The sequence below is a fragment of the Paroedura picta genome, chromosome 3, assembly GCF_049243985.1.
Source record: "Paroedura picta isolate Pp20150507F chromosome 3, Ppicta_v3.0, whole genome shotgun sequence".
NCBI classification, from domain to species: Eukaryota; Metazoa; Chordata; class Lepidosauria; order Squamata; family Gekkonidae; genus Paroedura; species Paroedura picta.
Genome location: NC_135371.1, coordinates 109,942,983 through 109,956,311, shown reverse-complemented (window position 1 = coordinate 109,956,311; position 13,329 = coordinate 109,942,983). Strand labels below are relative to the sequence as shown.

At 42.0% G+C, this 13,329-nt stretch overlaps 1 protein-coding gene across 19 annotated transcripts in view; it reads left to right on the top strand.

The window, feature by feature from the left end:
* The window catches only part of TENM2 (teneurin transmembrane protein 2), a 1,331,635-nt gene that overhangs the window by 1,012,684 nt on the left and 305,622 nt on the right, over nt 1-13,329 (top strand). For all 19 annotated transcript variants that reach the window (XM_077327160.1, XM_077327169.1, XM_077327168.1 and 16 more), the window contains one exon: nt 3,979-4,217. In XM_077327160.1, the coding sequence (XP_077183275.1) occupies nt 3,979-4,217 (239 nt within the window). The remainder of the gene's footprint in view (nt 1-3,978; nt 4,218-13,329) is intronic.

The window sequence follows — 13,329 nt, the reverse complement described above, 5'->3', positions numbered from 1 at the left end:
CCTAATTTCCGTTCTTCTCATTACACTGCAGAACCTACCCATTTCTGTCCTTTCTGCCAGGAGAGACCTACTGGATTGAGGATATTACTATGCATTGTACTCTATTAGTGTAATGGGTTTCAAAAATAATTCTGTTCTACCTAGCAGGCATAAATCAAGAGGAGAATTGTGTTTTTAATTGGCTTGGTACTTACTGAATATTCTCAAGTTACAGCTAAACTCTCAGGCCTTTTCTGCAGTCGTTATTTGCCAGGGCATTCTTGCCACATTCAGTTCTGGATGCCAACCCAGTTTTTGTACCTGGCATTCTACATTTGTGGGTTTCTTCGGCACCATCCAGAAGTCAGTTCATGGCTTGCATTTTACACTTCTGTCGGGATCATAGGCACTCCTGGCTCTTGCCTCTCTTCCCTTACAAAGAAATCTGAGCATGTACAATAAAGTAATGGCTGTCCCCACTTGTTCTTGTGTCTTGCCCTCATTGCAAACCTCCTTCCCCCTCCCTTTCTCCCCCTCCTATGGGAAAAGTGCCCACACACTCCCCTTTCCCATATACTGTGCAGCTCATCCCCCCTCCCCCGCCCAAGCCTTCTTGGGAGCAGTGCAGATTAAAAGACAGCTTGGGAAAAATGGTGCCTGCTTGCACCTTTGCTTGAGTATGCCACTTCAGACAAGCATCCTGTGTCGTGTCGTCAGTTTCCACCCCCTTTCTCCCCCATATATTGCATATTATTATTATTATTTTTTTTAAACAGTCATTATGTTAGGACACTCCTATGTCGTAATACAAAGAAGTCTCTTTTTTGTGCTTGTAGAAAACTTCAGGAGGCTGATGGATGAAATTAACAATGTTCATAGGCTCCCTGCATGAAACATACCATGGTTCCATCTCCCTTCATGAAATTTGCAAGAGTATTCTGCTGGAGGGGGAGACAGGGAGGCAGTGTATGTGTTTGTGTCATGCTTGTGCTACTTTAGAACTGTATTTGAATGCAATCCTGTTCAAAATCTTTTTTAAAACTACATCAGGGAGTGGAAGAGGATGGGCAGACACACAGCATTGGCCAGATCTCAAACGTCATCATTATGAGGTGGGAAATAGTGGGGGAAGCCAATGCGACTTTTGAGATTCCATTTTAGGTTACTGCGAATTCCCTCCCAGGGCAGGGTGGGAAGTCACATTTTTTTGGAATTCCCAAAATGCATGGCAAACAGGGAACACATTTGGCCCTGCACCTGAATCAGGAGATTTTAGTGTGAAAGTAATGAAATTCCATGGAGCTTTATGGGTGCTGCCGTGAAGTTTTTAGTCACTGCAGAAAAGCCCACAGTGTTTTTTTTAAAGGGATGGAGCTTAATATTATTTATCTTACTGCCCAAAACATCAGTGGATGATGAACAAATCTCTTGTGATGTTAATAGGTATGCTTTGTTCCTTGACTTCAGTTGCTTTCAATTTTTAATATAAAGTTTCTCATTGCTATGTTTGAGAGTTGCTGTCAGCTAAGGCCTATGAAATAATTATAAAAAGATGAGTGGGGATCCCTTTTATCTTCAGAGAATAGGAACTCCTGTTTATACATCTTCTGTTTTTACAACTTTGCCTGGGATAGATACTGGACCCCTTTACTGCAGGGTTCCTGAGTGTGGTGCCCAGGGTCCGAAGGTATGTGCTGACATCTTTCCTGGAACTCACAAAGTATTTTCAAATGGGTGAGGTCAGTAAGGCTCTGGGTGGCCACTGAATATTTGATTGACTGTGCAATTTATATATATATATATATTCTCCTTAGCAGCTGCTGCTACTACACTCTCAGTTTTATTGTGTCTCACTTCCCTTATACAGAAGAGTATTCCCCCTCTTTTATCTTGGACTTTCTGTGTGTGTGTGTGTGTGTGTGTGTGTGTGTGTGTGAGAGAGAGAGAGAGAGAGAGAGAGAGAGAGAGAGAGAGAGAGAGAGAGCCAGCAGCACTGATACAGCTGTTCTGACCAGTAATATCAGGGAGAGGAAAGGGAAGGCGAATGTAAATTGCTTTGAGACTCCTTCAGGTAGAGAAAAGCTGCATATAAGAACCAACTCTTCTTCTTCTGTATGACAGTGACAGAGTATGTGTGGTCACCCACATTAAACAGAACTTCAGCCTGAAATGCAGAAGACTTACTATCAGTTATATATAACCTTTCTCTCTAATATTTTTTGACAGCCATTTTGCATCAGAATTCTGTCACCAGGCTGTTTCAGAATTCCAAAGGTGCCTGCAGGCTCAAAACATTGGGGACCCCCTGCTTAACTGTATCAGTAATAAGGACACTTCTTACCAATTCCATTTTCAAAGATAGTAATGATATGTTCTCTCTGATGCATAGTTTTGTAACTCTGAGATTCACTATGCTATACTACGTTATATATGTAAGGCTTTTGAATATTGACTCCAGCTGGTGCAGAACATGACTGCTTGATTCCAAAGTGGGTGAACCATCCAAAACAAATTACTTTGATATTCCAGATTTTGAGTGCATTATTTATTCTTCTAATGCCTTCCATTTGCCTTCAAGGCAAGTCACAGTATGAGTCTTGTGTATGTGGAAATCAATGAACTTCCTTGTGCTCTGGGAAATCCAGAAACTGACTGAGATCCACTTCTTAACAGAATTACTTGAACAACAAATTTAACTCCTAAGGACAAATAGTTGTGTAGTTCATATTCATAGCATTCTATTGAATTTTGAAAGCGCAACAGTCAGATTTAGGACTACTAAGACCCAAGGTGGGCTGGACAAAGACTCTGCCCAGGATCCCCTCCTGACATATTCAGAATCAAAGGCCCACAGGCAAGATAGTTGATTAGAACTATTTTGCTGCAACTTGTCCCTGTGGCAAACATGTGACAGGAAAAGCTGCCCGGTCACATGCTCTTAGCAAATTCATAAAGCATCCATTTCAGAAGTAAGAATGAAAGAAAATCACTCTAACTCATAATAACTACCTACTCATAGGTTACTTTCCCCCTCAAATTAATTCTGCAGAAATCATCAGGATAAAATAAAATGGCAAGCTGGCAAGCTGGAAAAGGGACTGAAGAACCAGTAGGAATAGTAGAGGATTGGAAAGAGAAAGAGAGAGAGAAAGGAATAGTAAAGGGGAAGAATGAATTGTAGGTAAGGAAAATATAAGACTGAGAAAGGGAGCTGTGAACCATGATTAGCAAGCACACGCATCCTGGCAGCACTAGGAAACGGGAAAAATTGATTTAGTGAAAAGCAAATGGTGAACTGTATTGTTCTTCAGTCATTGGATCCAGAAAGTACTGGAAAAAATTACTTTGCTCTGAACTTTTTTTTTCCTTTTTTTTTTCCTTTTTGCCCCAGTGGTTTGGTTGGCCAGACTTCCATTTCCCCAGTGCGTATGGACAAGTAGGTAGTCAGATCAGGACCACAGACATTCTAAAAACTGTTTCATTGTCCCTGGAGCTTTTAGTACACAACTGCAGTAGCATAACATGGAGCTTCCCTAAGGCAGGACATTTCCTAGGGATAACCTTATTAAAGGTATGAAACTGACAAGCTTTTGAATCTGCCAGATTAACCCAGTCCTGCAAATATTTATACACAGGTCTCTCCCCCATTTTGGTGGCCTGAGTTTTAGCCTGTACAAATGGTAGATGTGTTGTAAGTTTCTTTTAGGTAAGATCATTTTTTGGACTGGCATTGGAAGCTCAAAACAGAAAACAATTATTATCTGTCTCCAACTTTAACTTTCTAGTACTGGACTCACTTCGTACTCAAATACATAAACAGTTGGATTTACTTGAACATCTTTTTATGTTATTAAAATCACAGACATTATTTCACAGCTAACATTTTTCTCTTCATCTTTGCCAATTTAAAAAAATATTCCTGAAGAGCTGAGTTACTGTTCTTCTGCTATAAGTACTACACTGCATCTCTTAACTATGACCAATTTGTCTGCATTTCAGGCATTTCTTATTCAAGACATCTTCTGGAACAACTCCTCTGTTCAGTAGTTCTTCCCCTGGATACCCTTTGACCTCAGGAACTGTTTACACACCACCTCCCAGATTGTTACCTAGAAATACTTTCTCCAGAAATGCATTCAAGCTGAAAAAGCCCTCCAAGTATTGTAGCTGGAAATGTGCTGCTTTATCAGCTATCGCTGCAGCAGTCTTGCTTGCTATCCTGCTGGCCTATTTCATAGGTAAGTCCATGTTTCAACAAATCGCACACAAGCAGCTTCGTGTCCTCCTGCTGGACTCCCCCTCATGCATTTTCTCAACTATATCAACAAGCAAAGTGTTTACAAGAATTTGTTTCCAAAATCATTTTTATTAGGGGGGAGAAAGTGTACTGGTAAAGGGGCTCGGAATTGTAGCTCATAATTCAATTTAAATCATATGTTTTTTACATTTATGTTATTTAATTTTATATTTATCTGACTAAAGTTTTCTTTCTTTATATGGGAGATGTTGGATCTAGGGTTGCAAGTTACCCGTTGGGGAGGGGCAGGAGATCTCCTTCCCCAGTTCTTGTTGCCTGGCACAGCTTCAGGGGCCTATGGGAAAAATTAATATTGGCTATATAAATATATGTGTGTGTCCAGAAATACCTAAAGTAATGTGACATCACTTCTGGTTTCCCCTGAAAGTGATGTAATGCTGTTACACTGATGGTGCCTCCCCCATGACCCCCCCAGACTCCATTGCCTGGCAATCCTTTTGGGGTCCGTCATATCATCTAATTCACTTTGAAATGAGAATTAAAGGGTGAACACATCCTCTGATCCTTATACCCATGAAAAAAGTCATTAACTCTTAAGATTGGTCTATTTCAGCAGTATGTTCAAAGTTCATTGGTATTTCCCCAGCAGTTCCATTTCTTTTGTTCTCTACACAGTAACCGGTACTTTTTAGACAAATGCAACATAAATAAAGCCCATTTTAAACTTTTGCTGTTATTCTGTCATCTCATGCTCCGTGGCACCAATTTAGCTGCTATATATTTTTTTTTCCAGTGTAGACTGCATGTTGTCTTTATTTCTGAATCAGCTTGTTCCCTGTAATGATTGTCTGGTTCTGTTATTGATCTTCCTTTAAACATGTTGTAAGGTGTTAAGTCTACCAAATCAAGATAATCTGGGTAGTCAGTCAATGGGCTTTTCCACCTCACCATAATTCTAATGACAGCCATAAATTTGTGAATTCTATTGCTTCCTTTGATGCAAGCAATCATTCTTTGATTACATGAGAACACTATTGCAGTTACCAAAGAGATACAAAAGTAATGAAGATAGAGAGCATGCAGTTCCATTTAGCTGTGTGATTTGTTCCTGATACAATTTCTTTTGAGAGAGTGGAGAAAAGATTCCAAATTGATTGTATTTTGCCTAGAATGTTGCATTCCAGACATGTGTATGCCAAAGGAAAGGGAAAAAACTGAATGGAGAATGGCATTCCTGAATGAAGGGTAAATTTCCCTTAGTTAGAACTCTAGTCTGTATTGTACTTCTAGATTTAGTCTGGCTTACCTGACATGAGAAGACATACATTGTTTGTGATCCATGAATATTTATGAAAATATCAAGGCATATTAATAAAATGGACAAAAACAGGACTCATCCAGAAAGGCTGTATAAATAGCAACAATCCAGTAGGAAGTTCTCTTGCTCAGTTACCCAGTGAAATGAATAGGACCATTGACATGAATTTACTTTCCATGGCATCTGTTTCAGTGCAGCTAATGGGTTGGGTGGGGTGTTTTCATCATAATGATGTGCCACTCTAAGGCAGCCTTTCTCAACCTTTTTACCATTGAGAAACCCCTGAAACATTCTTCAGGCTTTGAGTGACATGATTGTGAAGAATGTGGTTGGGAAGCATAGCTGTGTACATGCCCACCCAGGGCCCCTCCGCTTCCTACCCACTCCAGGCCATCATTGGCCATTTTGGGAGGCCGGGACTGGTTGACATGACCATATATGTCATATCACCCAATAAATGTTTAACAGGGTTTAATGAAAACCTGGTTGAAAAAGCCTGCTCTACGGTCAAGACAGCAAATTCAAAATGTTACTAAAACTTCCAGCAACAGGCTTTTCATATCTGGTCTCCCCTTGTATTCTTTGCTATCTTTTCCCCATAGTTATAAGTACAATTCACAAAAAGAGTTGACAACTTTAAAGGGCAGTATCTAAAGAATAGGACAGATAGTAGTGCAGATTGTAGGACTTTTCCCCAGAAGGAGGGATCCTGAATATTAATGGATCCCCTACTAGAAAAGAGCAAGCATACATTAAACAAAAAAGGCATTTAGTTGTTATGCTTACTCTGAATTCTGAAGACATTTACATTCATTAACACCTTGCTGCCTGCTTTAGAGTTTACATAGACCGAAGTGAGGGGCAAAGAGGAAACAGGAGAGAATATGAAATCATACCTTCTTCTCTCTACCTGTCATGCTATTTAGGTCAATTCAATCTGGGACTTGGCCATAACCGTGCTGACTACCCAAACAGCAAGTAAGGAGGTGTTAACTAAAAAAAATAATGATGTGGCAAAGCAAAAAGGAGTAAATAAAAATTCAGTTGCTTTTACTCCATGCATGTGCAATGTAATATACTGAAACAGAGCCACTCTTGGCCAACAACTCTTTATTAACCACAAGAGGAACAACTGATAACTGTCAAAGAACACATAATGACTTGGCATATATCTAGGCACAATGCACGCCAAAATCTGCCATGTGTGGGAATTTTTCCTGCTCCTAAAGAGGCAGGTACTTTATACAATACATGACACCCATCCCTCCTATTCCAAAAACTCCTGTAAATATCAGGGTCCCTTTCATACCCTTTGAGAATGTCTTGGAGTGATAACATCGTTCGGGTTCCGCAGGACTGCAGCATCCTGCTCCCTGGATTCGGCAGGTCCCTATGGTGTCTGACACCCCTCACTTTCAATCATACCAGAATCAACTGCTCTTTATGTACCGTTCTCACCTCCTAACTGTTCCAGGTCCCCAGGTCTCTACGTCTCATTTGGTCCACATGACGTCTGAAAACCCCTCCAACATGACTGTCCTGTATAACTCTGGCCCCATGGCTTCCCAAACCATTGCTGGCACTCACACAGGGCCACTGCCATAGTTTCTAATGTAAACAGTGTCTGTTGGAGCAAGCAAACTGGGATCCCAACTTGTTGGCTCCCCTGTTTTTCTCCCTGTCGCCCATTAGGTCTGGGTGCAGGCAGTGCATCACTAATTCCACCGGTTTCCCCCTGGTGGACACGCATGGTATTACATTCAGTCCCAATAGGGAACTTTCCAGTCACTGGCCCTAATCCCCATACACCAACCATGATAATGAGTCCTTTGTAGTTCTCACCATGCTTTCTGCCTAGCCATTTGTCGATGGATGGAAAGGCGCAGAGGTCACATGCCTCACCAGTTACTCGGTTGATTGTGCATTTGTAATCTGCACAGATTCTAATATCCCCATTTGCTTTAACTGGTGTCACAGTGGGGATATCCCACTTTGCATGTGAGACTTGTTCCAGTACCCTTTGCTCTCCCAATTGGTCTACATTTTATTGATACAGTAATTAACCAGTCAGGTTCTAGCATAACATAAGTAACAAAGAAAATATTAGGAAATTAAAATTCTGGAATAATACCCCTCTACATAAATACTGTGCACAACATCATTTCTATAAACTCTGGTTTCTCTTCAGATCGCATAAAACGTTTGTCTTTTACTACCAACCAGTTCTTCCTCTATTTTATGTTTGAGGGCAAAAGGCACTCACTGTAGCTTTAGTCTTATAGGCATCGCTCCAGGGTCCATGACCTATGACACCAGGGCCCCCCTAAAATTCCCTAGCTTACCATCGAAGATGGAGGTGAATCATTGGAATAATATGCTGTAGGTTCCCATGTGCACTTAGTGTAGACCTTCTACTGTTACATCAAGGGGCCCAGCCCCACAACCAAGTTCAGTGGTCCCTTGAACTGTTTAAATTCCATAGACACCGAGGTTTGGCACAACACCAACACTTGATTCCTTTGGAAATCTGTCAGGGCAACTCAACTCCTTCCAGCTGTGGGATGCCATTGAGCTGTCTGCACTTGAAGAACTACTCTGGGATTATGCGGAACTGGAATCCACCTCTATGTCAGATGCCAGGCTGTTGATCTTCACCCAAACAATGGTCTATCTGGCCAATCCTTGCCACATGGTCTGGACTAGATATTTGGACATCCTTCCATTTCAAGGGCACCACACATGTTCCGGAGTGTGCACTCAACCTCACCTTGCGCTTCGCTGTCAAAGCCTTGAACCATTTCTTAGCTCTGCAGACGCTATGACCCCACTTCTTGCAGGCACAGCACTTCACCAACTTAAATCTGCATGTGCTCCTCATGCACTGGCCTCCACAGCTATTGCACCATTGCAGGCTCTCCACTACTCTCCTCTGCAGGTCTGCGCGCCTCCTGCCCGCAGCCAGTGGACATCATCACATGGAGCCTCCAGTTCACCTCTTGGTTCCTGCGGGCTCCTCACTAGCCTGACAACCCGGGTGCTGGCCTCTGCCACCTCGGACACCAGCGCATCCTCCATGGCTGCCTGGAAGGTAAGTGTCTGGCGAGCAAACAGCTTCCTAAGCATCGCCTCATCTCACAACTGATATGCGAATCTGTCGCACAGGGTTTCCATAAGGTTCTCAGAAATTGCAGTGCTGGGCCAGACAACGTGACATTCTGGCCTTGTTTCTGCCCGTGCAAGGAGTACATGTGTCGCTGAGCAATCTCAGATGCCCAGGGGGGGGGGGGATGGTTGGTCAATGTAGTTAATATATCAATGTTGTGGCCAGCAGAGCTGGTGTCACCAGAGCTTTAGCCAGCTCATAAGTTCTTGGGCCTGAAAAAGACCACTGTCTTCCTGTCAGCATCAGTGATGCCATTCACAGCGGCTTAGAACTCAAATCATTCCACATAGCTTTCCCACTTCCCTGGATCCCTTGCATCAAATTCCTCTATTTGACCTTGTGTCACTATGGTTGCCACTTCCTGCTGGCCCAAGCTATTGGCTGCACTGGCTCCCTTCACCTGGGCTAGTATCCCACTTTTGTCACCAGTATAATATATTGAAGCAGAGCCACACTTGTCCAACAACTCTTTATTAACCACAACAGGAACAACTGATAACTGGAAAATAATACATAACAACTTGATATATATAGGCACATCATGCACCAAAATCTCTTGCGCGCGGGAATTCTTCCTCCAACTCTTAAAGAGGCAGATACCTAATTCAATACATTACATGCAATATAAGCAGAAATACACCAAGTTAATTTTGTTTATAAATATACTTGTATTGTAGAAGTGGGGGAGGCTATGGCTCAGTGGTAGAGTATCTGCTTTGCATACAGATGGTTCATTCCATTTAATGGAATCTCCATTTAAAAGGATCAGATAATAGGTTCTGTGAAAGATCTCTTCTCTTTGAGCCACTGGAGAGCCACTGCCATGTGAAATGGTTAGTACTGAGCTTGATAGGCTGACAGTAATACTCAGTAAAAGGCAGCTTGATGCATATGCTGAATGTATATAATGCTGGGTAATGGATAATGTTGGATGTGTGCAGTTTCAAATATGTGCTGAAGACTCAGTTGTGGAGCCTACACTAGTCTCTGTCTAGTGATTCAGCACTGGGAAATTGGTGAAAATAGATCTGATTCTGCAGTAATAGCTTATAAAACAGGGCAGTCAGAGGAGAAAGTCTTTGCTTCATCATCCCTTTTATCTCCCTTTTGTTGCTGTTGTTAATTTGTTCCTTAATCCTTCCCTTTTATGGGGCTAGCTTTTTGGTGTTCAGTACACAGAGGAATCAAAAAGCAAGGGAAAACCAGGGAGATTTGTTTCTGCAAGAACTATTATGTTTCATAACATAGTGGGAGAAGTACTATGACATTGATACCAGTGATGGATTCAGCATTAGTTAATCAGACATTCAGCATTACAGATGGTGGAGTACATAAAGTTGCAAGCACTCTGCACATTTAAAGTTATTTTGTTTGTGATGCTAAGAAGGTGGAAGCATTGATTACACTTAATATTTTGGAACTTCTTTGCTACTGCTGTACATTGCACTTTATTTATTTATTTATTTGTTTGTTTGTTTATTTATTTGTTTATTTGTTTGTTTATTTATACTGCCCTTCCCTACAGCTCTGGGCGGTTTACACAAAACATTTTGGAACATTTACATAGAACACTATCAAAATCAATATAACAGTATAACAATAACAACAACACACCAACTAGAACAGCACTTCAACAATACCTTTGACACTCCCTCAGCAGGTTTGATCTCTCAGTCTGGGGGGGACCTGTAAATGTTATGGGTCAGTTGGCCCCACCAAATGCCTGGTGGAAGAGCTCCTTTTTGCAGGCCCTGCAGAATTATGGAAGTTCTGGCAGGGCCCTGATCTATTTGGGGAGCTCATTCCACCAGGTGGGGGCCAGGACTGAAATGTCCGTGGCCCTTGTTGAGGTCCGATGTGCCTCTTTAGGGCCAAGGATCTGTAGCCAGTTGGAAGTGGCGGAGCGTAGAGCTGTTCTGGGGGTATAGGCAGGGAGGCAGTCTTTCAGATACACTGGGCCCAGACTGTGGCCTTAAAGGTGATTACCAAAACCTTAAGCTTAATCCGGAATTCAACTGGGAGCCAACCAAGTTCTTGGAGTACCGGCCGGATATGAGATCATGATATCTTAGTGAGAATCCTGGCCACGGCATTCTGCACCAGTTGTAGTTTCCGGATCAAGGATAAGGGTAGGCCTGCATAGAGCGAGTTGCAGAATTCCAGTCTATCACACGGATCTCTGTGGCTAGGTGCTCTGGTTCCAGGTAGGGCGCTAGTAATTTGGCTTGTCAGCGGTGTTAAATGCCAGCCATGCTACCTTTGTGACCTGGGCTTCCATTGTAAGGGAAGCATCCAGGATCATACCCAGGTTCCTGGCGGAGTGAGTCACTAGGAGCTGCACACTGTCCAGGGTGAGCAGGCGCACTTCCTCCCATGGTCCCTTCCTACCCAACCACAGAAACACAAATTGAGGGCCATTTCGCACCCAGAGAGTGTAGTGGAAGTGTTACCTCTTGCAGACACTTATTATTTTTTGACATTTTACATTACGTCTTCAGCATCCAGTGTTCCAGCAGCAAACTGGGAGCTATATCCTCCATTTTAAAGCGCTATCTGGGGAATACAATAACTGGATTCCCCCAGCCATGTAGCGCAAGTGGAAGGAGAGCAACCAGCAACCACAGGCAAAATGGTTGTGCGTAACCAAAGTAGCCAGCAGTAGCATGATCTCCAGCTCTCACCCTTGTGCCTGCCTCCCTTTCCCTTCTCTCTGGAACAGGGCTAATTTTTTTGTAGCAAGCTGTCTGGAGCAACGAATACACATTGCTTAAGCCAGGCAGAGTAAAAAAAAAAATTCCACCCACCAGTTGCCGCACAAAGCATGCCTCTCAACCTCCCCCCCCTGCCAAATGGGGAAAAAATTACTTTTGTGGATCTTCAAGTCTCATAATTCTAAAACAGGTTGGCATTAAAATATGCATTATGCATCTATGATTAGATGCATAGTCACAGGAATGGAGAATTTCTACTTTAAAAAAAAGATTGCTTTCCCTTTAAAGCCAGGAGAAAGCTGATTAGCTGGCTGCCTGCCATGATTGACAGGCAGGGGGAGACTCACTGGTATTGTGAGTCCCTCTTTGCAGGCATTTGCGGAGTGCCTGGAAGTATAGGAAAGCGGGAGAAGAAAGTGAGAGAGCGAGGAGGTGAGAAATGGCGGGCACAATTTTTAATAGTGTTAAGCAATTGCGCTGGCTTAATGCCATTCTTTTAGAAGTGCAGAATGGCCCTGAATGTTTTCCCTTTGTTCATGATGAGGAATTGCAGGATACCCAAACAAGGTGTACAACATTCATCCTATCATTCCATTGCCATTGAAAATCATTTCTTTGTGGTAGCATTCTGTGGTTGCAAGCATTTGTATTTGTGTTATTCCATTCAGATGGAATTTTCTTTTACAGTGCTGCATGACCTAGACCACTGATATGGAAATTTCACATGGGGCTGGAATAACACACAGGTGAAAAGTTTGCAAATGTTAGCCTATCCCCAAATTCCACTGCATTAAAGTATCCTTCACCAGTCTCCTTCAGCTAAGGGGAAAAAAAGAACACACACTCATACAAAATTAGTGCCTTAACATGCTTCATAAACTTGTTGAGATAATTTGTAGTATTACAGGAAAGAAATGCATACTTGGGACATATAAGTAACCCAATGAGCTGGGTAGTTTTCAATATTTAATTAAAATCTGCTATTATATTAGAAATAAATATAATACTATAGGAAGATTTTATTTCATATTTATAGACATCAGTGAAGCCCAATAGTTACAAGTCGGAGGAAAACTTCTTAACAAATACAATAAACTTTATTTATAAAGTTTCATAAAGATACAAACTGTATTTTCTGTGATGTTTCCATTACATTGAGAACTAATAACAGGCAACGTTAGTAAGCTCAGAACTGCTGCTATGTATTGACAATGTTTCATTGCACATGATATACAGTTTGTTCAATTCTGTGTCACATTACCTCTATACTTGTTTATGCACTCAAGTGTCTGCATCATTTGTTTTCCTGGAGGCATTTGCATCTGAAGTTTTGCCAGTGTACCATCTTTCAGGTTTCCCCAAAGCAATGTTATTGTATGAAACAACAATAGTAATAAGCCCAATTTCATTTGCCAGTGAAAAAATTTTAAAAGAAAGAAAAGTCAGATTTTGGGGTGAGGGAAAAAGTAAACATAAAATTATTATGGTTGGAGGAAATAACACCAGCTTGGTGTAGTGGTTAGGGGCGCAGACTTCTAATCTGGTGAGCTGGGTTTGATTCCGCGCCCCCCACATGCAGCCATCTGGGTGACCTTGGGCTCTTCACAGTACTGATAAAGCTGAGCAGGGCTCTCTCAGCCTCACCCACCTCACAGGGCGTCTGTTGTGGGTAAAGGAAAGGTGAATATAAGCCGCTTTGAGACTCCTTCGGGTAGAGAAAAGCGGCATATATGAGCCAACTCTTCTTCTTTTATGAAACAGTCTTTAATACAGTTTTCATAGCTGTGGTTTGGATTTAAAATTGTTCCTCCTGTGCTCTTTCCTTGGCGTGCATGAATGAAATAAATAAGTGACAGTTTTACTACTATGCCATGGGAGTAAGCGGGTCAGTGAAAATTTA